The 24,544-nt window shown below is 37.3% G+C and overlaps 1 protein-coding gene across 2 annotated transcripts in view; it reads left to right on the top strand.

The window, feature by feature from the left end:
- The window catches only part of TBPH (TAR DNA-binding protein-43 homolog), a 68,374-nt gene that overhangs the window by 11,822 nt on the left and 32,008 nt on the right, over positions 1-24,544 (top strand). For both annotated transcript variants that reach the window (XM_083135312.1, XM_083135313.1), the window contains exon 3: positions 15,822-15,962. In XM_083135312.1, coding sequence (XP_082991438.1) covers positions 15,822-15,962 — 141 coding nt within the window. The remainder of the gene's footprint in view (positions 1-15,821; positions 15,963-24,544) is intronic.

The following is a 24,544-nucleotide window of genomic DNA, read 5'->3' on the forward strand; positions in this document are numbered from 1 at the left end:
TGTTCCTACAACCATGCAAAGTTGTGTTGATAAATCATTCAATGGGAATTTTGGAGCCAAATTATTGTACTGAATAATGCTTTCTACAAAAATTTATCTTAAAAACATCTAAAAACTGTTTACTTACGTATTAGCGAGTTTTTTGTTGTTGGAGCAATGTTTTGGGGTTCCTACAGCCCCCTTCTTCAGGCTTCACTTGGCACTAGTTTATCCTACATGCTGCGCCACTTTTTTAAAAACAAAGTTTGGGTTAAAAGGTACTATTGGAAAATAGAAATGTTTTAAACAAACATGCCTAAGCCTTGGTAAGAAGCTTCTCAAACCCTAAAACTGTTAAAAATGTCCCGCACACAGTCGCCCATAATGGTATCTGGTTCTTCTTGGAATGCAGGAAGTTGCATCCCTTCCACTTACCCCCCCTCCTCCTCCCCGCCGAAGCTTACGTCACATCCACCACAAAGTCCCATGTTTCCTGACTGCCTGGATAACCTCGGGCGTAACATGGAAACAAATTCTGTTTTTCTTTTTATGTTTTAAACATTATAACCCAGATTTCTTCTACATTCCCATCATCCCTGTTCAATTTCTTGTGTCTTTCCTTACAAATGTAGGCGGCCTCATAAACATTCCTATTGATTGGTTTATTTTCCCTCCTGATAACCTCTCTTTTTCTTACTTTGTGGGATTTTTCTAATATATGTTCCGAAAGACCTGTTCTGGGGACTCCCTCAATTATATTGTCATGTTCTTTCCACCTTATCCCCATATTCCTTCCAGTTTTGCCGATTTATTTTTTGTTACAACTACATTTTATTCTATAAATGCCCTTCTCTTCTTCCTCTTTTTACTTTTCCGTACCTTGCCTTTTATACTCTGTGAAATATTTCTAGATACTTTGGGGGCTGTCATCCCACATTTTATGCCGTACCCCTTAGTTATTTTCTCTATCTTTTCGGAGACTCCTTTGTAATATGGAATCCTTGCGTGCCTATATTTCCATTCTTCTTCTTTGTTATTTTTCTCTTTCCTCTGTATCGCAAATTTTATACGCTCTTTTATGTGTCTCCTTTATTTCATTTTCTCCATACCAGTTTCTTTTTCCTATTCTCATAACCCATTTTTCCTCTTTTATTATTTATTATTTTTTATTAACTAAATTGGTTTCCATGTTACACCCGAGTTTATCCGGGCAGCTCAGGAAACATGGGAGTTTGTAGTGGATGTGACCAGAGGCGTATATTCGGGGCTATCTAGGCTATCTTCTAAGCCCAGAAAATATCTATCAGAAAATGTGCATAAAATGGTTCATTTCAATAAGAAGATGAACCTGATTTCTTAGGAGTTGAAAACATTGCCTGCTTTCTTTGAATTCGCGAGACGGCTGGCCCAGTGCTGGCTGGCAACTCCACAGGGGTGAGGGGCAAGCTTGACAGGGCTACCTTAAGAATCACCCGATCAATGTTGCAAACCAATTTTTCCCAGCATGTAATTTTCCCAGGAATGGGGAATTTTGAAGCCAAATTATCGCAAGCAAGGGGAAAGTGTGTCATATGGCAGGGACAAGAACATCATTGAACGCTTGCAGAGGAGTTGAAAAAGAGATCGTTGACCTTCAAACAACTAGAGATACAGTGGGGAGCAGATAATTGTTGGCTGAGCGGGAATGGTTTATGAGTGCATCTAAAAATTACCGAAATGACAAGGACCAGTTCTAGTCTAGGTGGCGTCGATTGGTTTGGGTGCTTGGAATTTTTTAAAGGCAGCGAGTGAATACAGTAGTGAGTGGATTTTATTTTTGTGAATGATATGTGTGTGATGTGTAGTGAACTGAAATGAGGGATATAATTAACAAGCTGTCTATTCGGCTTGCGAATGACGATAAGTTCCAAATCGTTGTGGATTTTTCTTGTATGTCCACTTTATGAACAGATAAGCTAATGGGGATCGGACCTACAGTTAAAGTGGTATCTAAACCACCATGTATCGAACCCGGGACCCCTTAGTTTCAAGGCAACGACTGTACCACTGCGCCAACAAGGAGTACCCGAACTTAAAATGGTGAAAATAGGTAGGTTGAAATTTTATTTTTATTCTCGTATATAGGCCTACATAATATTTCACAATATGGGCCTCTTATTTGTACAAATAAGAATAAAATTCTTGAAATCCTTTCCTTACTGACAGTGTACATTTCCATGTTTTATTTATGAGGTATATATTTTTAATCCCAGAGTCACATCACTTCAACCTGCCACCCCCAAATCCCCAAATGGGTTAAAAAAAAAACACCCCCATCAGCAAATGTTCGCGTCCATTCGAACACTATGATATGGTGCGATAGTCCAGGTTCTTAACCCAGTATATGCCACTGGATGTGACGTAAGCTTCGGCGGGGAGGAAGAGAGGGTAAGCGGAAGGGAGATATGTCTGCAACTTCCTGCATTCCAAGAAGAACCAGATACCATTATGGGTGACTGTGTGCAGGACGTTTTTAACAGTTTTAGGGTTTGAGAAGTTTTTTAAAGTCTTCGGGGATTCTTGACGGGAGTAATACTGGTTTTGAGAAGCTTCTTACCAAGGCTTAGGCATGATTTTTTAAAATAACGAAATACTCTCTAATATGTAAGTAAACAGTTTTTAGATGTTTTTTTAAGAAATTTTTTAGAAAGCATTATTCAGTTTGCCACGAGTGAGTAATTCGCACATGTGCAATTATGATTTCAAATTATTATAGGAAGGGAAAAGGGAACAGCAGGGAACTTCCCCTCTGTGACAAGAACATCACTGCTCCAATGAACACTTGTATAGGAATAGAGAAAGAGGCCGTTGGCATCTTCAAACAAGAACAGCTTTGTTTTATGTCTTGGTGACATAGAATATTTACCCTTCCTAAGCAGAAGTTCATTGGCTTTCTTGCCATGGCAGTTTGCAACAAAATTGGCAGCCAAAAGTGTAATTTCGAAAATTATGATTTTTCATGTGGTAGCATGGTCAATATTTGGGCACACGTTGCCACAAAATTGTGGATTGCTAGCTCTGCTGAACAAGACCAATGCAGCCAAAGTATCACTTTTTCACTTTGCCTATAAAATCATTATTCCAAAATCCATTTAGTGTTGCTGATGTCCTTATTTGTTGCAAAGCACAAATTAGCTGCGTACCAGTAACAGAACTTTGAATTATATCCCTTTCTCTATCTTGAAATTTCCGTTCTTGAAAGAAAATGGTGCGAGCCGTTTATATGCCAAATTAATTACTCAAATTATTTTTGTCAGACAAAATTTGCGGAAAAATATAATACCAGAGGTGCAACCGCAATTTTTGTCTGGGGGGGGGGGGAGGGCAAGTACCAGGATAAACGTATCAATAATAATAATATTAATAAAGGCTTTATTATTACTACTACTGCCAGTAGTAGTAGTAGTAACAAAGGCTTTATTATCCTCATAAATTACGCAAAGGGGGTAGAATTCTGTGCTAAAGCATTTGTTTGGAACAAACTATATGCAACATTTTTCAAAACCATCAATTTCACATTAGCTAATAATGGAAAACAAGCACACAAACTGTATTTTTGAATGGCAGAAAATGAATGATAAATGCATCCTGAGGATACATGTGTAACTTTCATGCACAACATATGTTTTACACATATGCAACATTGAGTGACATAAAATAGAAAATACATATTCAAGAAGCTAACACTAAATTGTGTACGTATTGAAAGCTTATTCAATACAAATATACAACACATTTTATTTAAATACAATACATTACAGAGAACAAGCAGAATGTGAGCGAAGCGAGGATGAAAATTTGTCAGATCCAATTTTTGCAGTTGAAAACAATATTGATTTAATAGGGTGCAAGTAATTTCACTGGACGCCATGGCATTCTGTCTTTTACAACTTTTTTTTTAGATCACTCTGCACCCATGGCAGACTTCCGCCACCCCTAACTAAAGCTCTGAACTTGACGAAAACGAGAAAAGCAGACAATGCGAGCGAAGCAAGAAAATTTTACAAAAAAAATAAAATTTGAAATCGAAGGGGTAATCGCTCCTCTGTGATTCCCTGCAGGTGCCCTTGGCTGTCAATGTTTGCCCCTAATAAGCCGCAAATAATATCACTGCATGCAAGGCATTCTCTCTTTCACAACTTTTTTTCATTTAGATCATTCGGTGCCCCTGGCCGACTCCCACTACCCCTAGCTACAGCTCTGAACTTGACGAAAACAAGAAAATTACATAATGCGAGCGAAGCAAGCAAGAAAATTTTACAAAATGTATTTTTATTTGCATAAAATTTGAAATTGAAGGGGTAATCGCTCCTCTGTGCTCCCCTGCAGGTGCCCTTGGTCGTCAATGTCTGTACCCCCTTGCTACCCTAGAATTGACTTCTGTCGAAGGTTGGGGGGGAGGGGGGTAATGACACCCTGCCACCTCTGTGATTGCGTCACTGTATAATACAGATATATTTAAGCAATATATATTTACTTTAGGCTCACTGCCATTATTAGTCAACCTTATTCTGCACAGTTTGTCTGCTCGACTAATCTTGTATTAATGTGAATACCCCCCCCCCCCCCTCCATCCAAACCGATTCAAAAGGCATAAGAGGTGGTGTTTCATTTCAACCCGATCACACATAGGTAGGTAGAAAAACTCAACATAATAACCAAAACTAAAAATCAATAACAAGTCAATGAAACGATACAATCCCCCCATTTTTGTGTGAAGATATATAGAATTGATATAAAATTTTGTCCCCCCAAAAAATTCCCATGATGTGGGCGCGTCATGAAACCCCCATGGGCACCCCTGTCAAAGCACATTAGAATTTTCCAAGAAATGCAATGCTGTAATTAGTTTTATGGTAGCTGTAATGGTATAACAGTTATTGACACTGAAAGTTGCCTGTGATCAAATACCCATCACAGATGCTCATGCAGGTCCATGCAGAGTGGATCTCACGACTCGACGAGTGTGTTTAGCACGATTGAAACCACATTGAGTACACCGTCTAGGACATACTGGTGTGTACCGTTGCAGCTATCACAAAACTAATTACATTTCATTTTTGGGAAAAATTCTAATGTGTTTTGATACCCCACATGACGTGCTTTCCATTTAAAAAAATTGACCTCGATTCAATATGGCGGACTTCAAGATAGCGGGAATCTCCCGGAAGCAGATGGGTCGCATCCACAGGCCGGATTCTCAGGAGAAAATTTGTCACGCTTCCCCCAGGAGACTCGAATCTGAGCACATCCTGTAGCTAGAGTCCAAAGCATGATGCCTTAGACTGCACGACCTAGGTGTGGGACTTAAAAGGTGCAGGTATGCTCTGATAAGAATTTATGTAATTTGTACATAAAAAAGCATGTTACATATTTCCAAAATTTTCAGAAAACCCCGAGGAAGCTCCAATTATGGTTAATAATAAGAAGAAAAATATAACCACGAAGATCTAAAACCATTGCCGCATCATACAATGAGAACTTGATGGAAAAATATTTTTTATACCTAATTTCGATATACACAGCATAGAAATTGAAGTGGAATGTTTTCATTATTTTACAAACCTATTTGTTGCATGAAGGATTGGAAACTGGCCAGTTCTCATCTGATCATTATCTTGTCCATAGAAATCTTCATATGTTGCATCATTTCAGAATGGAACATGTGGCTATAGTGCTAGGGTAACTATGGCTGTCAAGTAACTGCGTATTTGAAAGGGGGGGACTTAACAGGTGTTGAAAACTGGTTACATGAGTCACATTTGTTCACTTGGCTGGGCTGGTTATCATGGAAACTGCTCATTGACTAAGTAGATAAAAAATGGGCATTTGTACAGCTTGGACAACCATTTATTCCACGCAGTGAGGCACTGGGGGCTGATTACGAGATTTAGATTTAGTTAGTAGCATATGTTAAAAATATATATAATAAAAAGTGCAGTAGGTGACCAAATGCCTGAACTTTCGATTAGCTATGTGCATAACACATAACACAAACCTCATGCACAGAAAAACTGGGATTGGAAGTAAAGGTGTCTCAAAAATATGGGACATATTTGAAATGCAAAATAAAAGATGATGATTAACTTGGAAGCAAGTATTTTCATGGAGATGAATAGTACGGGGTATACAATTAATTGTAAACATGTTATTCATTCACAAGATGGCCTTCATGTTTTGATGATGATGTCAGGAAGATGGGTACCGTTTGGCCAAACAACTGTCTTAATGCAGCAATTGATTGTGGATGTCAGAGGAGGCCCATTTTCATCTCAATGGCTTCGTCAATAAGCAAAATTTCTGATATTGGGCCCTTGAAAACCTGTGTATACTGAAGAAGTGCCGTTACACAGCAACAAAGTGACTGTATGAAGTGCAGTGTCGTCGTCTGACATCATGGGCCCTTATTTTTTTGAAGTTGGTTATTCTTATAACACAAATAAGACCTCTCTCTGACTTTTTTGTTTAAAGTCCACTTTATGCACAGGTAGGCTAATCAGGAATGGACCTGCAGTTTCAAGTGGGATCCAAACCCTTAGCAATGTGCCTCCACCGGGTATCAAACCTGGGGCTCCTTAATTACAAGGTGATGGCGTTACCACTATGCCATTGGAGAGGCCTTAAGATCTCTTTTCTACAGGCTTCCTACACAGTGTAATGACTTCCCATCAAGTGTTGATATATTTTCCTCAGAGTATGTCTCCGGTCTTCCATCAGAACAAATTCTGCAAAATAATATCAGTAGTGCCACCTTTGACTTCTTTTTTTGTTTTATTTATTTTTGTTCATTTCATTCTTAATGATTTCAGCATAAAGTGGCCATTTGTGCTGTAAGTGAAATTTTCTCAAACAAATGAATGGTCTTGTTCACCCAGCATTAGTGGAACGTAGGGGGATATAAGGTATCAAGTGACTTATTTAGGAGTGGACAGTGGTCCATTCGTACCGACCTAATATACAAAACCAGTTTGAGGATGGATAAGGAGTCTGAGAGTACACCCAGGTGTTAGCTGTGAACTATGGGAGCATGCAGCAGAAGAGTGGAAATATTGAGGTTTCTCCTACCTGTCTCAACTAATGCGAATGAGCCAATCTGCATCCTTATCCAGGTTCCTTCTGTTTATAGTGCATGTGCTTACAAGGTGGCTGGAGATTCAACAAGACCTGTCAGGTCTGGAGAACATGCTGGAATTGAATAGCCCTCCAGCAATTTGTGGGTTTTGGTGATTCCTCACCATGTGGACAATTGCACCCAGTGTTTGAGTTGATTGAATTGTTATTTTAAGTCCACTTTATGTGCAGATAGGCTAATTGGGACTGGACCTACAGTTTAAAGTGGGATCCATACCATTGGGCAATTTGCCTCCACTGGGTATCGAACTCTTGATTACAAGGTGGTGGTGATTCTACAATTCATCAATTTCATCACTCATCCCCAGTCAGTGTTGTACACTTACACACTTCCTAAGGCACTCAGTGCTTGATTGAGCTATCTTTTTTTTAGGAAAGTCTATATATGTAGCCATTTTTTTTGTAAGCAGGTTCCATGTATTGACAAGAAATGCGAAGATAACTGTATTGAAAGCTTGTATTTTCAATGGTATATTATCTGTTCTACAGAAGGACATTGTGTTAGTAGTAATATAATGAGTTAGTTTATTGATACCTCAGTGGTGAGTGGTTAATTCAACATTTCAGTATCAAATTTAACATGTTCAAGTCCTGCCGGACGGTGTGGCCGAGTGGTTAGCACATCGTGCTGCAACGCCAAGGGTCCCAGGTTCGAATCCTGCTCGGGCTTTGTTGTTTGTGAATGTCCATTCATCAATTTCATCACTCATCCCCATCTTCGCAAATTAGCCAAGAGGCACAAAACGTGAAGTAAAATAAACTCAGTCAATCAATCAATGTTCAAGTCCTGGTCTGCGTATGGGAGTTTTCCTCATTCATCCTATCAAGGAATCCTCGATTTGCTAAATATGTGCAAGCCATCACCTTCAGCAGCTGCAAAACACTACACAAGTTCTCACAGACATCATCATGGCGATCTTTCAATTTTTCAGTCTGCTTGCATGGCACCCACCTTGCAGAAACTTTATTGAACTTCAGAACATCATGGACAATATTCCATTCTGATCCAACTGCTGCAATGGCCTCTGTCAAACTACTCAAGGTTCCTTATCGAGTTGAGGAGTGTCTGCCACAGAAGTAGTACTGTTTAGAAATTTCGGAGTACATTTATACACTTGCTGCAGTGACAATACATGCATCACCGTACTTCACTTTAATTATCCAGTGAATTTTGATATGTTTGATCCCTCCACTACTCAAAAATCTTGCAACACAAATGGTGTTCCTCCTTGGTGTATATTGTAAGTGGAGCTGCCATATTTACACTATTCCTGTGAAAGCCTCTCTAATTTTGACATGCTTCCATCTGTCGGTCACTCTTCAAACCATGAGTATCATGGTTGCCAAATTACAGAACAGTCAAGTGCTGTTTGGATTTTTTAAGCACATAGCAATACATTATGTGTGTGACATTCACACATAAGATGTAAGGTTCTAGACCTGTGATTGGATTAAAATATCCTTGATGAAATGATTTCATAGAATTTTGAAGCATTTTGCGGTGTCTGCTAACAAATGAAAAAATTATGTTGATATATCTTGAATGCATGAAAATCATTAAAGAATATGTGTTACGTGTGTGCTGCTTTAAACTGTAGCAAAGTTTGACTTCATTTGTCTGTGAAGCATACAGTCTATATGTTAATAATCATTTGGTGAAATATGTAAATTCACAAATATTTAGATCTTAATACAATTAAAAACAATAATTACCATGATTCATTTTCTTATATCCATAGAGTAGGAGAGGAATGCCCAGTATAAGGTTTCCATTGTACTCACTTGTAAAATAAAATGTTAAAAAAATACAAAATTACCAAATACTGAATGGACTTTTATAATCTCCATCTATGTTGAAATCACAGTATAGTAGTTCTGGATGGTACAGGAAGTACAAGGAACAGATATACTGCTTTTTAAATTGTAGTTACCATCACTGTATAAGAAGACCAACTTTTCAAAACAAACTACTTCTCATTACAAACTACTTCTCATTCTTATACAAAAGTGAGTAGAATTTTTTCATGTCAATTTGCCTGTGAAAGTAGGTTTTTTACTGCCCACAAGTATATTGCTGGATCAATTCATCACATTTTCCCTCACTGTATCTCACAATTAGAATATTGCTCTGCCTTTACATGTTGCTTATATACATTAAAATACATTAGATGTACAAAATACCATTCCACCAGTAAAAAAAGCTTTAATGTAAGAAAGAGTGAAGCAGGGCAAGTTTCTTCTCTTTTTGGGATAATTGAGCAAAGATCTAAAAGAATATTAAACAGCTTTTTCATATGTCTGTGTTGCATGGTAGGGGCTCACTAATAGATTGCTTGGCATAGGAGGAAGATATGCAAGGTGCTGTTTCTTCCTGCTTTTTGTCTTACACTTCTAAGAATGGCTGACCTCCATGCAGTGACGGAGCCAGGGAAAAATGATGGAGATGGGGGTGACAAAATATTGTGGGGACAGTCACATTAAAATGTCCGAAAGCACTACATATACAGGGTGGGGCACGGGAACCGGACAAATTTGAAAAAGTCACTACAAAGTTAATTTTTGCTGGAAAAAATTTAGTTCCAGAAATATATAGTGAAGATCATAGCATTTTATGATATACTTTCAAATGTTCCGTTAGTAGTAGTTACTAGTATTTTTGTTTCTGTTGGATTACCAACAGCGAGTGAACTTTGCACAGGGAATGCTTACACGGTGTGAGGAGAATGAAGACATGGTGTTGTTGAGTGATGAAGCTCACTTCTCCTAAATAGTTCTGAAAATAAACAGAACTGTCACTACTGGGCTGTGAAAAATCCCCGACAACTCTATCAGAATCTCCCCCACAGCCCAAAAGTGACCGTGTGGTGCGCTGTAGGTAAGGTTGGCATCATTGGTCCTTATTTCTTTGAGGACAATGGTGTTACTGTAACTGTCAACACTGATCGTTACATGCAGATGTTAAACACATTTTTGGTACCTGAATTACGGAGGAGGAGGAGGATTACTCGTCAAGCAGTGTGGTTTCAGCAAGATGGCACCACGGCTCACACAGCCAGAGCCTCAATGAATGCTCTGTTCTGTTCCTGAACCGGGTCATTTCCAGATTTGGAGATGTTCCATGGCCCCCTCGATCCCCAGATTTGTCTACGTGTGATTTTTTGTATGGGGTACCTGAAGTCTCACATCTACAAGAGTGGGTCATGCACACTAGATCAGTTGAAGGAGGCTATTCGTGAGACCATCGGCCAAATCGACAAAGACATGCTGGAGAAGGAGGAGGCCAATTTCCATGATTGCCTTCAAAGTTTCTTCTGCAAAAATGGACTCCATTTGTCCAATGTAAATTTCCGCACATGACTAGCATAAAATGCTATGATCTTAACAATATATTTCTGTAAATATTTTTTTTCCCAACAAAAATTAACTTTGTAGTGACTTTTTCAAATCCGTCTAATTCCCTTGCCCCACCCTGTATATACGTACTATATATAATAATAATAATAATGGTTTGTCCTTTATTTAAAGTGAACATTTACTGCCTAAATTTACTTCTTGATTATGAGTCTCCATATGATTCGCTTTAATAAAGGCATTAATTCTTTTTTTTTATTATTTGTGGGAACTGCCGGAAGTTGCGTTGTTTCTAATGGCCTATTTCAGTATTAGAAAACATTTATAATTTTATAATTCGTTGCCTTTTTTGAGATAAAACTACTGATATAAATATTCAAGTTATAAGATGATAATATAAATGACAAAAGAATTGTTTCAAAGAGTTTAATTTTCTTGCAAAGTCAACATGATGTTGGAAGATATTAATCTTCTTAATTATTAGAACAGGGTGGCTACTCACCGGGAATTATGCGTGAATTCTGCTTGAATTTTTCTCGGTAGATGTGAAAAATTACATCTTTTATTAATCCAAATCCTATTGAAAAGTATCGATAAATGTCCTGAAGGGAGATTTTCACAGTTGAGTTTTTATTTTTATCGAGGAAGGAAAATAATGTGTGAACAATAAAACAGAATTCTCTCTATCTGTTAACTTTGTTACTGTCCTTTGCAGAACAATCTGACAGATGGAAGATTATTGCAAGATAAGCTTTCTTGAAGATGATTGGGTAGATTTGAGTTTGAAATTCTTACACAATCAACAACATTGGAATCACACAGACACTTCATATTGTTACTATACTTCTGTGTGCATATCAGTGGTGCAACCACAGGGGGTATTCCCCCACCCCCCAACCTTGAATGGAAATCAATTCTCAGGAGAGCAAGGGGGCAAACATTTACGGCCAAGGGCACCTACAGGGGGCACAGAGGAGCAATTATCCCCCTCAATTTCAAATTTTATGCAAATAAAAATACATTTCACAAAATTTTCTCGCTCTCTTTGCTCGCAATGCATGCTTTTCTTAGTTTCGTCAAGTTCAGAGCCATAGCTAGGGAGCAGTGGGAGTCACCCCTGGCCGCCGAACAATCTAAGTTATAAAACTTGTAAAAGAGAATGCCATAGCGCCTCGTGAAATTACTTGTGCCCTATCGAATCAATATTGTTTTCAGTTTGAAAAAAAAAAAAAAAGAAAGTAAGAGATAAAGTTTTTTGTTCGCTGCACTCGCAATATGATCGTTTTCTGTAATGCATTGTAAATTACCAGAGAGAGAAATAAGACTTCTCTTAATGGATTTTGTCTTAAATGCATGAACAATTGTTGGGAGGAAAAGGAGCGTGCACATTTGAGACACAATTTACGTAATTTTTGCTGTTGGTTTGCTACTATTTATATTTTGAGCCTTGGCAACACTGATTGAAGTTAGGCACGATTTGACGTTTGCACGGGATCGTCTGGCATTATTGACCATAACGTACTTCAAATATTTTGTCAATAGCTTGATTTGTGTTGTTTATGTTGCCTTGGAGATTGTGCTACAACAATAAAATGTAATTAACTCGTGAACATTTTCGTGCGATGATTTTTTACGATTTTCGACATGGATTATCAAGATAAGAGTGCATCGATCAACTTACTTCCACATTTGGCGATGAAGCCCCATCCATTGCCACTGTGAAACGCTGGTATAACGAATTTAATCGTGGCCGCCATTCGCTCACCGACGAGATTCGCGAAGGTCGTCCAAAATCAGTTGTTGTTCAAGAAAACATTGATGCTGTGCAAAACCTAATACTGCAAGATCGTCATGTGACATACTGTGAGATTGAGGCAACCATAGGCATTAGTTCCACCAGCATATATAAAATATTACATGATCATTTAGCTGTGAGAAATGTATGTTCTCGTTGGATCCCACACAATTTGACAAAAACTCAAAAAGACGCTCGCGTCAATTGGTGCAAACAAATGCTCAATAAATACAATCGTGGTGCTTCAAAAGGCACAGTTGCCTTTGAGATTGTAACAGGTGACGAATCATGGATATATGCATATGAGCCGGAACGTAAACAGCATTCGACTGAATGTATATTTCAAGATGAACCCAATCCAACAAAAGTTGTTCGCGCTCAAAGCACATCGAAACAAATGGTCGCCTGTTTTTTTGGGAAAACTGGTCATGTGGCAACTGTGCCTTTAGAGGAACGTAGAACTGTCAACTCTGAATGGTACACAACAATTTGTTTGCCAGAGGTCTTCGGTCAAATATGGAAAACAAACAAACGCCATCGGATCATTCTTCATCAAGACAATGCCAGCTGTCACACATTTCGTCTAACAACAGTCAAAAATTCGAATTGATGGGTCATCTGCCATACAGTCCTGATTTGGCATCCAATGACTTGTTCTTGTTCCCGAATGTCAAGAATAAATTGCGTGGACAACGATTTTCGTCGGTGGAAGACGCCGTTGATGCGTTCAAAAACCATATTATGGAGGTGTCTCAAGAAGATTGGAAAAACTGCTTTGACAAATGGTTCGAACGAATGCAAAAGTGTATTGACCATAAAGGAGAATACTTCGAAAAACAATAAAGCAGTTTTCAATGCCAAATTCCAGTTTTTTCATTGTTAGGCTCAAAATATAAATAGTGACCCTCGTGTATATATATATATATATATATATATATATATATATATATATATATATATATATAAACTTTGAATACGTACACAATTTAGTGTTGACATGTGTTTTCTTATTTTACATCACTCCATTTTTGTTGTTGTACATGAAAGTTATACATGTTATATGTACAAAAAGAATAATACTCGGAATGCATTTATCATGAATTTTCTGCCATTCAATACAGTTTGTGTACTTGTTTTCCATTATTAATGAATGTGAAATTGAATGTTTTTTTTTAAAAAAAAAAAATTGAAATAGTTTTTTCCAACACAAATGCTTTAACACAAACTTCTACCCCTTTTTTGTGTAATTTACTAGGAGGATACCCCTTTTTTGTGTAATTTACAAGGAGGCGAACATCTTTGACACTACTACTAATAATAGATATAATAATGTCATTATTATTATGTTTATCCTGTTACTTGCCCCCCCTCCCCTGACAAAAGTTCGTGGTTGCTCCTCTGGTGCATGTGTATGGATGTTGAGAGGCGGCAATATGCAAGGTTGAAATACAGAAAACATCTGCTTGTGGCCTTGAATTTTTTGAAAATTTGCCTTGAAGACCGGGAATTATACTTGAATTTTATCATGGTCCTAGAGTAGCCACCCTGTAGAAACAACGAAAGTCACTTAGTGAAGTGCAATTCTCCTGTAGGAGAATTCTGCTCTCTGTGCTTTGGAGAACACATTGCCCACCTTCGGTACGTCCAGCACTTGACAATTCTTCTCAATAGCAAAGACAGCCAAATGAGGCAGCTAGCATCCTGGTTCAAGCAAGGCTTTTCAAAGGTTTCATAGACAAAAAAGGTTATTTTACGTGTTACATTGGAAACTGGATTTGTTAGAGAGAATACAACTAGAGAGTGAACCTTGTGAAGTGCCAGTTTATACTTTCCTAGGATTTCGTTCCATCTTCATAATGCTAAAGTGTTTTGGGCAAAATCTGAGTTTCACTTTTTAGGGAAATGTTATCACAGGAATGAAAATCTGAAAAATTCAAGAAATATTGTGACCCTGGTGCATATCTTACTCTACCACTCCAGCGCTTGTTTGTGCTACGCAAATACAGTCACCTATGGAGTTCTTGGGAAGAAGTTCTTTTTGATATGTATGAGAAAGACCGAACCTCCATCTAATGATTGAAGAGCGGCAAATCCTAAAAAGCAGTGTGGACATTATGCAGATTAATTTGTTTTGAATCGAATTTTGAGTATAATTTGCACTTTAAGGTTCAAGTTCAATACATTTCAGAATAATATCCCCTCATTTTGAAATTAACTTCAAGAGTATCGAAGAAATTCCCTTTGTTAAGTTTAACATCAGACTCATCATCTCAAAAATCAAGTCCCTGAATAATAAGAAACCATGATGTATGCACAACAACTGACATATAGTGTTGGATTTCTTGGATCACCTTTGGTCCCGGGCTCGGTCCCCGGTGGGGCCACTAAACTGTAGGTCCAGTGCCAACTAGCCTTACTGTGCATAAAGTGGACTTAAAAAACACCAAATCTTGAATTGCCTGTGAATGTCATTTACTAATTACCGTTGTCACTAACGACCCACAATTAGAATAATTTGCCCGTACTACAGATGATGTTTTGTGTTCCTCAGAAAGTTCGTGATGTTTTAGAACCATCCACATTCAACGATTTTGTCCAGTTCTTAAAACTAATTAAGACTTGGATTAACCGCGACGATTACAGGACATGAATGAATGAGAAATCACCTTTGACCAGGTCGGTGCTCGAATCTTGAATGAATGTCACACACACACACATATATTAGATCAAATTAATATTTGATAGTCAAGTTAGTATTATAAGCAGGAAGAGTGATATAATGCAGAATACACCACTTAGAAAAGTTTAAAATCGTTGGACTCTTATAAATGAACTCTCTTATTATTCAATATTTAATTAGCTTCAGATGGGGGGGGGGGATGAAGTGTCTGACAGGGGTGTGCCTTCCCCCTTTGGCATCATCACTGCCTACATGGCAGAGTGCGTAGCACAACATTCTACAATGCCAGGAGTCCTGGGTTTGAATACTGGCTTGGGCATGGGTGATATTTGTGAGTGTCCCTTCATCAGTTGGAGGCACATAGTGGTTCGGATCCCACTTTAATCTATAGGTTCAGTCCCAAAAGCTGTAGGTCAAGTCCCCTTACTGTGCATAAAGTGGACTTAAAGAACCAAATCAATCAGTCGATCAAAACAATACAAGTGTATAGCGAAGGGTGGGCTAGCCAATAAAAACAACTGACACAAACAGACGTACGCTTGCCAACATTGTAATGGGAGAGCAACGTTACCCCTAGAAATTTGACTTCGAACTGTGGTTATTGACACTCATCGAGACACACATCCCTAAATATGATTGGTGGACAGATTAGAGAGCTGTGTAGCAAAAGGTAGGTCAGCCACCAGGTGGGCTTGCAATCAGTATAATTCCTCTTCTTTTTTGTCTTTTCCACCTGGAATCATAACGCAAACAAAGACCTGTTTGTTTAATCTTATCTTTGACTATATTAAGGAACTCTTTAATAAACTTTTGATTACATGTGTCTTCTTTCACTTTATTTTACAGGTTAAAAAAGATCCTAAAACTGGACAGTCAAAAGGTTTCGGGTTTATACGTTTTGGAAATTACGAGACACAAATGCGTGTTTTAGCACAGAGGCATATGATAGATGGACGGTGGTGTGATGTGAAAATCCCTAATTCTAAGGTGAGTACTCTGATTTCAGCTTTTCTTCATAAAAGTCTGCATGTGTGACATTTCTTCATGCTACCATTTTTATTATATGTTGCCAATGCTGTGTGGGAAAGGGGTGGGAGGGGTCATGTAAGGATAAGAGAGACCTGTACAGCGATTTGTTAGCAGAATTCTGTTACATAAAAGTTAAGAGGCCAATTTCCACCAAATTTGATGAAAGTATCAATGTGTAATCTAACTATTATTGACTCACTGATTGAAAACAAAAATTACCAATTGGATAGGCCCTATCCAGCTTTCGTCGGAGTATTTAATGGTTTTCAAATATTTCACCGTTGAACCAAACAGCATTGTTCTACCAGTTGTAAATTTTCCGAAAATTTGTCCATGTGGCAATGTCGGTTTACCATTTCTAAAGAGAATGGGTGAATAAAACCACAAGTTTGGAGCACAGGCGAGTCTCACTTGTTGTTTGCAGGAGGTTGTTTCATATAAAGAGAAACACTACTATAAGAAATTGGTTGGTGCTAGCTTATGAATTTTGCTGCAGTTGCATTTATATTTCAGCTGGAAACATTTGTTGAGAGTAACTTTCAAATCAAGAAGGTTGATGATTGTGAGAGTATTTTTGGATCGTTTCATACAGCTACTGGACCATCTCCAAAGTTTTGTTTTTAGGAGAATGTTGGGGGGGGGAGTGGGGGGAGGAACAGAATATGTTTCATTTCTGCACTTTTTCGATTGTTGGGTGGATGACCAGGTCATGAGTTTGGTGGATTTGTAACTTTCCTGCTGCTCCATATTCTTTTTAATGTGATCTTTTTCGAAGATATAGTCAGCAAAACAATTTCCACAGTGATATGCATCTGATTTAAACTCTTTTTCACCTAATAAAAATTGCAATGTTTGGTATTTTTTCACATTTTCTTCAATTTTCAGCTATAGCACCTTATCATTTTTTTAATCGTATTTTTCTTTCAAATAACATCTGCTGAATGAAATTTAATGTATTAGTTTTGAATAGAGATAAATAGAAGCCAAATGAACAGAAATCTTAACCTTTGGTTGTTTCTCCTGGTCATGCTAAGTGGGAGTTACATTTTTCTCAAAGCAACATATCCATATAATCCAAATGTGATTTGAGAATATGATACACTGTATACTATTTTGCTGTAACCTTAACTGTGCTTGTTGTCCATGAAGAAATTGAAAATAACAAAAAAGTGAAAAATTTACTATTGTGCCCAAAACATCTTTAGTTACACCAAGTTGTAATGAAATTTCATTATTTTCTTAAAAAACGAAGCACATTTTTTATCAGGTTTCAATATCTCATTGCAATCTGTTAGACATTCCACGAGGCAGTATATCTGGATTTAGTGTTTTTTGGTCTTTTTGGCACAAAGTGTAACAACTTGCAGGTGTGAAGTTGTTGAGTACAGGTAGAAATTAGATGCAAGAACAGGGGAAGAGCTAGGATAAGTTCTGAAGCAGCCAGATGTAAAATTTCTGTAAGTGAAGTCTGTAATGATATTCAATTTTGCACTATTTTTTAAACCTTAGACACTGGGGCCAATTTCCCTGCTTTTACCTTAACCCCAGGAGTGTCGTCAAGCAGAAAGTTTTAAATTTGCCAAGATTTGAATAATATTTTTTATCTTGGAAAGTATGAATGCTAGAGTTGCAAATGATGCCTCATTTTGTTCAGTCAAGATTAGGCTATAACCCTATAGTCCAAAAATGCTAATTTCCATTTACCAAATAAGAGAAAGAATGTAAGATTTTTTTTTTTTTACGGAATTGTTTTTGGCGGGAAGTTTAGAATTCCCCCAAGGTTTTTAAAAAGAAGTTTATATTTCAGAAACTGTGTTTGCTAGTGACAAACTATGCCTAGTTTTTTTCAGTACAGACTAGGTTATAAGCTTCTGATTGAAAAACCTAATTTTCATTTATCAAGTAGTAAAAGATGAAGACTGAAGTAATAAAAAAACAGATTTTTTTGTGACAGATTCAAAATGGTACTTGCATATTGCTTGATATGTTTTCCATTCTCATGGTAAAAATTGTGCACTTACTAATGATAGTTTCAGAGAAAAAAGTAATTTTTAATAGAAAGCTGTGATTTTTTTTTTGGCACAAATGCAGCGGAATCTCGATTTTACATTTTTCAGGGGACCAAGCCAAAAGACTTAAAAAAAAAGGGGGGGGGTTAATATCGAGGAAAATGTCTTAACATTTTGCTATGTTGGCACCATGAAGGTTGAATGTATAAGGTGGGACACTGGTCTTCGTGCCGGGATTAGCGACCATACCTGCGGAGGACACAAGGAAATTGGCAGCAAATATCTGAGTACTTCTTTGGGAAGATGATGTCTACCATTTACTGTAATAAAAGCTGCACTAACACCTGTGTATGTTGTAACTAAAAATAGCTGTATATAGCTACTTTTTTATGGACACACATGCAACATCCCAAGATTGTAAAAGGAAATTTTTATGTTGGCATTCTCCATATCGGGAAGAATGAGACGTGAGAGACCAAAATTTACTCTTAAAAACTGAGTAATATGTAGTCTGTGGCATATTTCTTCAGTCACCTCTCAATACCCTCTATTCAAAATATAAAATTATCAAGTGCCTTTTCAAAGGCATATTTCAAAAATACACTTTAAAATGTTTATTACAGTTACCCTTAGTAGAATTATGAAATTAAAATGGTTCTGGATGATGTAACGTTCCTTCTCCTGTGTTACTAGCTTTTTGCCCCATATCCTTGTGCTTTGAGCAATGATACTCCATACTATGCTACATACACTTAACCTTCCCACATGGAGAGGACACTAGACACTAAATGATGTAAGCTTTCGAAAAAGGATTAGTGTTGTTTGATTGGCATTTTAAAAAAAAAATGGCCCCTGATCCTGCTGCAGACCCGTATTTATACTGATCTGTTGCCGTGGAACTTCCATTGGTTTGTAGGGAAACCATCATCGTGTTTACTTTTGCTGTTCTGATGCTAGTGAGCATCATCTTCTATAGTTGATATTTTGCCTTTTGTATAACCCATTCATATATTGATTTCTGTCCAAACTTCCATCTTGTTTTCCTTCTCTTTCAATGATTTTCTATTGAGTTTATTTCTAAACTGTTTATATCTTGTGAAGATTTCCTGGTTGATATCCCGAGAAAACATCTTCATCATTTGCTGCCAGGAAAGCTTCAAGAATTATATCTCGGCTTGCTTGCTTCTTTCTTTCATTAAGTTTAGAATCTTCATCATTCTTCAAGGCTTCTCAATTCCTTTTATCTCTTTTCAATTCCTTCATCTGCACCATTAAATTCCTCCTGTTCCATCCTCTTCCATATCTACTAGGTGCATGTTCTAAATCTCCTAATTTTTCTAGAGGACTAAGTACACTAGAAAGCTGAAACTGCTGTCGTTTCTCAATATAATCTCTCTCTAAACATACACACATACACAACTTTCATGGCCTGATTCCATGGCCAATACAAACACTTCTAGGGGTCTGTTGAAACCAATATAAAATTGCTGATGCAACGCCATTGTCTTGGGATTGGTAAACTATACATATCCATACCATTCCTGCTATGATCATATCAAACACCAGTATTGTTGTGATGGATTCAGGCTTGTGCTCATCTCTCAGCATTAGCAATTCTCATCTTGAAAAACTTACCACAGTTACAGGTCTTCATGCCAGATGGTGATATATCTCATAGTCGATCAACTTCCCCCAAATTAACTTCTTCTACATGTGCAATATGTTGTCAGACCAGCTGATCCATGGCATGGCTGTCTTGGTTCGTTCTTGCAAAATGTTTGGCCTTCTTTGAACTTCCACCACACCCATAAGGGTAGATTCTTAACATGCTTCACCCAGCAGAGGATGAATATTGATGGATGTCCTTCCACAAACGTGGCAGAAACAAATGAAAAACTGCTGTTCTTATAACCTAAACATTGTCATCTTTAATGTCTAAAGTGCTTCCAATATCAAGCAGAGGATGGTGTCATCTTTCTTACAGAACCATAAAGAACTCAGCATCTTTTAAAAATACTTTCTTGTTTCTATCAGTTCCCATTTTTTTAAAGTACATGTCCTACAGTTTTCTTTCCATCTTGCTCTTTTCATTGGTGCTGCATTCTGGTCTCAGAGATTTTTGTCTCCTATCATGAATTTGATAACTACTTCTGTATCTTTATACAATTACTGTATATTTTGGCTGAAATTTCAGCTTCATCATGGTAAACTTTCCATGCTCATTTCAGTTAATAATTTTTATGACACCTAACATTAGTTCTTCAGTCATCTGCTTCTGAACAAATTATCCTAAATTTGTCACGGCTAAACCTTGTGGCCATTTGACATCTGTAAGATATCTCTCTCATTTTCACATTTTCCACCTGGAGAAGTGATGTTACATTCCAGGTTTGACATTTCTAATAAGTTTGCTGTCTTTTATGTACCCTATGAAATCTGTACATCCAATTGGAGGATTATTGTAATTCCATAATGTTTTGCTCATGAGTATGCCATCTTAAGAGCTTTATATTCTTGGAAGGGATAATGCAATTGTTTCCAGTTGGCTTTCATATACCCGTATTTCAATTACTGGAATGGCTTCTGCTTTCCTTCAGCCATTGCTATTTTACAGAGTATAGACTTTATTCTTGCCAGCTCACTATTTGATTGGAGGAACACACATGCTGTTGATCAGCAGGTGCATCAGACCTAGCTAGGAGGAATGTTAAACTGATCTTTCTGCTACTTGTGGCATGCTTCATATGCAATAACAGACCAGGTCATAGGATCCAGTGATGACATTGCAATATCAACTTAAATATGAACTTGCTATGTACCATTTTACATACAAGTTGTTGAACAATATATTCAACCAACATTAGTTTCAGTGCTTAAAGTTTATCTATGCATGAACACAACATGTTCCATAATTGTTCTTTTTTGCTTTAGTTAAGACTCGCAACATGTGGTTTTCAAGTTCTCTTTAAGAACTAGAGAATACAATCTTGAGTAGACTGAAAAATCCTGAGATTATGGGACTAAGGACACTTATCCTGGTCTTTCATTCTGACAATTAATTTGTCCCCTCCTTTTGCCACGTTCCGCGTACATCTTTACTCCGCTGAATAAAAATCTGTATAAAATCAGTTTCTCAATGTGAATTGACAACGATTATGGATTTTAAAAACACATGCAAGGGGCTTGAAAACGAAGACCAATATTGTATTTGTAGGACTAACCAATACTAAGAAAAAGTTGTTTTGCAAAATTGATAACGGTTTTTTGACAAATTCTTAAAATCTGAAAATTAAGATTTATGTTTAAAATTTTTCTGCCTGTACCATACTAAAATTTCATCACGATTGGACAACCCGTTTTTGATTTATAGAATTTCAGAAAGAGTGATCGTTTGTAAGACTAAAAAAGACTGGCCCTTTTTTGTTCTCACGACGATAAAAAAAATATAAGGCATATGTCGTGTATGTATGCAGAGGTTAATTAATGCATACACGTAGGTACTTATATGATATAAAGATTAACGCGAGGATACAAAATAACAAAGATTTAATAATCAACTTACAAGACAATTTCTAAGATGGCTGAACATGCAATCTCATAATAAACAACTTTTCAAACAATTCAGATTCAGATATTATGCACACTTAACATCCCCTTCCCCTCTTCCTTATTTAATTTACTTATAACTCGGTCTATCTGGCAGTTTTATTTGTCGAGAGGACCTTCTGTACTGCTGTTGCTGTAGGCTAAAGGAATTATCTGAATGTGACGTAGACTGTTGGTCACCTGGCGTTGAAACTTCAACTCGCACTGTACCACTTATCGTTTTCATATCTTCCAACCATGAATAAGTCTTCAAATTTGTTCCTGAGAATGTAGGAAAATCATTTGCTGTGGCATTTTGTCACCTGATGCATCATATTCTCTTCTCAAAGCCACCAATACTCTCTGCAATAATTCTTCAACATTGACATGCGAATTCTTATTCAATTGCTCCAGTACAGCACAGTCTAGCTTTGTTTTCACTGTCTGCGCGTAGCGCTCAACCTGACCATTGCTTTCAGGATGGTACGCAGGAGAATGGTACAAATTGACATGACGTTCATCACAGAATGTTCTAAATTCTGAAGAAGATATTGGGGGACCATTATCCACCACAATACACTTTGGAAGCCCGAAAATAGCAAAATGTATGATTAGATAATGCTTTACTTCTTTAAATGAAGTACATGAAACTATCACAATCTACCCATTTGCTGTAGACATCTACTATTATAATATAAGTGATGTTTCTGTGCACAAAAAAAATCTGTATGCATCCTTTCCCATGGATGTCTGCATTCAGTCCATGCACTATACTTCTTAGCGCTTGTATTTGGCGTGACAGCCGCACAAACTGCACATTTATTTACATACTCTTCAATAGCCTTATCTATTCCTGAACACCAATATATCTCTGAGCATTACTTCAATTTTTACAAAACCGCAGTGATCTTCATTTGCTCTCTGAATAATGTAATTTTGCACTCCTTTAGGAACAACCAGTCTCAGACCCCAAAACAGTAACTCATCCGTGATGCTCAATTCTGCCTGTCTTCTCTTGAACGCCAATAGTTCCTTCAATTCATCTCCTTTGAACCCTTTCACATCTTGCGGATTGATTGATTTGCTTTATTTTACTTCACCTCTTGTGCCACTTTTGGCTAATTTGCGAAGATGGGGATGAGTGATGAAATGGACATTCACAAACAACAAAGCCCGAGTGGGATTCGAACCTGGACCCTAGGCGTCAGCACGATGTGCTAACCACTCGGCCACAGGGTCCGACAGGACTTGAACATGTTACATTTGATAGTGAAATGTTGAATTAACCAGTCATCACTTGGTCACTGAGGTATCACTAAACTAACTCATTATCTTGCTACTAGCACAATGTCCTTCTGTAGAACAGATAAGATACCATTGAAAAATACAAGCTTTCAATACAGTTATCTTCATCCCAACGTTTCATTTAAATAAATGACGTTCTAATCGTGGTACGCATTTCTTGTCAATAAGATGGAACCTGCTTACAAAAAAAAAAAAAAAAAAAAAAAAAAAAAAAAAAAAAAAAAAAAAAAAAAAGCAGCTAGAAATGTAGACTTTCCTTACAAAAAAGATAGCTCAATCAAGCACTGAGTGCCTTAGGAAGTGTGTAAGTGTATAACACTGACTGCAGGGCCTCCTCAATCACATTGTAGCAACATCATCATGGCACAGTGTAAGCATCGTCACCTTGTAATCAAGGGGTTTTGGGTTCGATACACGGCGAAGGCACATAGTGGTTCGGATCACACTTTAAGCTGTAGGTCCAGTCCCAATTAGCCTTACTGTGCATAAAGTGGACACCATAAAACACCAACTCGACAACTGTATTTTCTATTTGTGATTTTTTTAAAATCTAAAAACTTCAAAGGTGACCTGACTTCATTATGTCCATTGTGATGCATTTTAAACCACTACTGTAGGCATGGATGCAGTGGACCACAAAGCAGCATGGAAATACAAAATCTTTTCCATTTTTATAATGTTATAATATCTAGACTAGAACATAAATCACTGAACTTGTATATGTCAGTTTTTGAAAGATGGATGACTGTGAATTTGCTCAGTTATATAGTATATATTTTTTATTGAACACACTTAACACTAGTTTACTTCTAACATTACCATGTACATGCAACACTTATTCCAAAAATACTTGCCATAATCATGTTTCTAATTGTGCAAGATTCTGTTGCATATTGGGCCATGTGCACATAGGAGATAGTGAATTGTCAGACTGCGATCTCTTGAAGGGATTGGAATTGCATGGTCAATGCTTCCAAACAGGAATCTTTTGGAAATCTCTTCAGTGTGTGCACATCTTTCTTGTGATAGAATTTCAATCACTTGGTTATAAAATCAGTTATGGACATTTACAACTATGGATCAATTGACAGGGATCTCACCCATGCTTTCAAATGGCACTGGTGAAACCAGTCGGTGATAATTGTTGGGTAGGAGCCGTAAATCATGCAATCCATGCTTTTTAACAAAGCATTCCATACGTTGTGCACTTTTCTGAGCCCTAGTACTAAATGAAGATGAAAGCTGCCACACCCAAGAATTTTATGCAGAATTGGCTTGTGTATACGGTCTACAGACTAGTATCTTCTAGTCCCCTTTCTCTCATGTACCATGACTTTAGTTGAGTTTCTGACATCTTCTGTCGGTACAATAAAGTACTGACATTATGTGCGAAAATGATGATGGTTGTGACTGATTTGTGTTGATGCTCAGGGAAATGTGATATTGTAAAATTTTCACATTTGCAATCATGATCACATAATACTGTTGATAGTAACGTACTGTGCAAGTTGGCAAACATGTTTTGATACTTACAATTTCAACACCAACTGTCCTGGAGGTTTATATGATGTGCATTTTCCGTGTGAGGAAATGTGTTATTGCTAACCAAAACATTAAACTTCACAATATTATTTGTGAAGA

The sequence above is a fragment of the Lepisma saccharinum genome, chromosome 14 (assembly GCF_977018435.1).
Source record: "Lepisma saccharinum chromosome 14, izLepSacc3.1, whole genome shotgun sequence".
NCBI classification, from domain to species: domain Eukaryota; kingdom Metazoa; phylum Arthropoda; class Insecta; order Zygentoma; family Lepismatidae; genus Lepisma; species Lepisma saccharinum.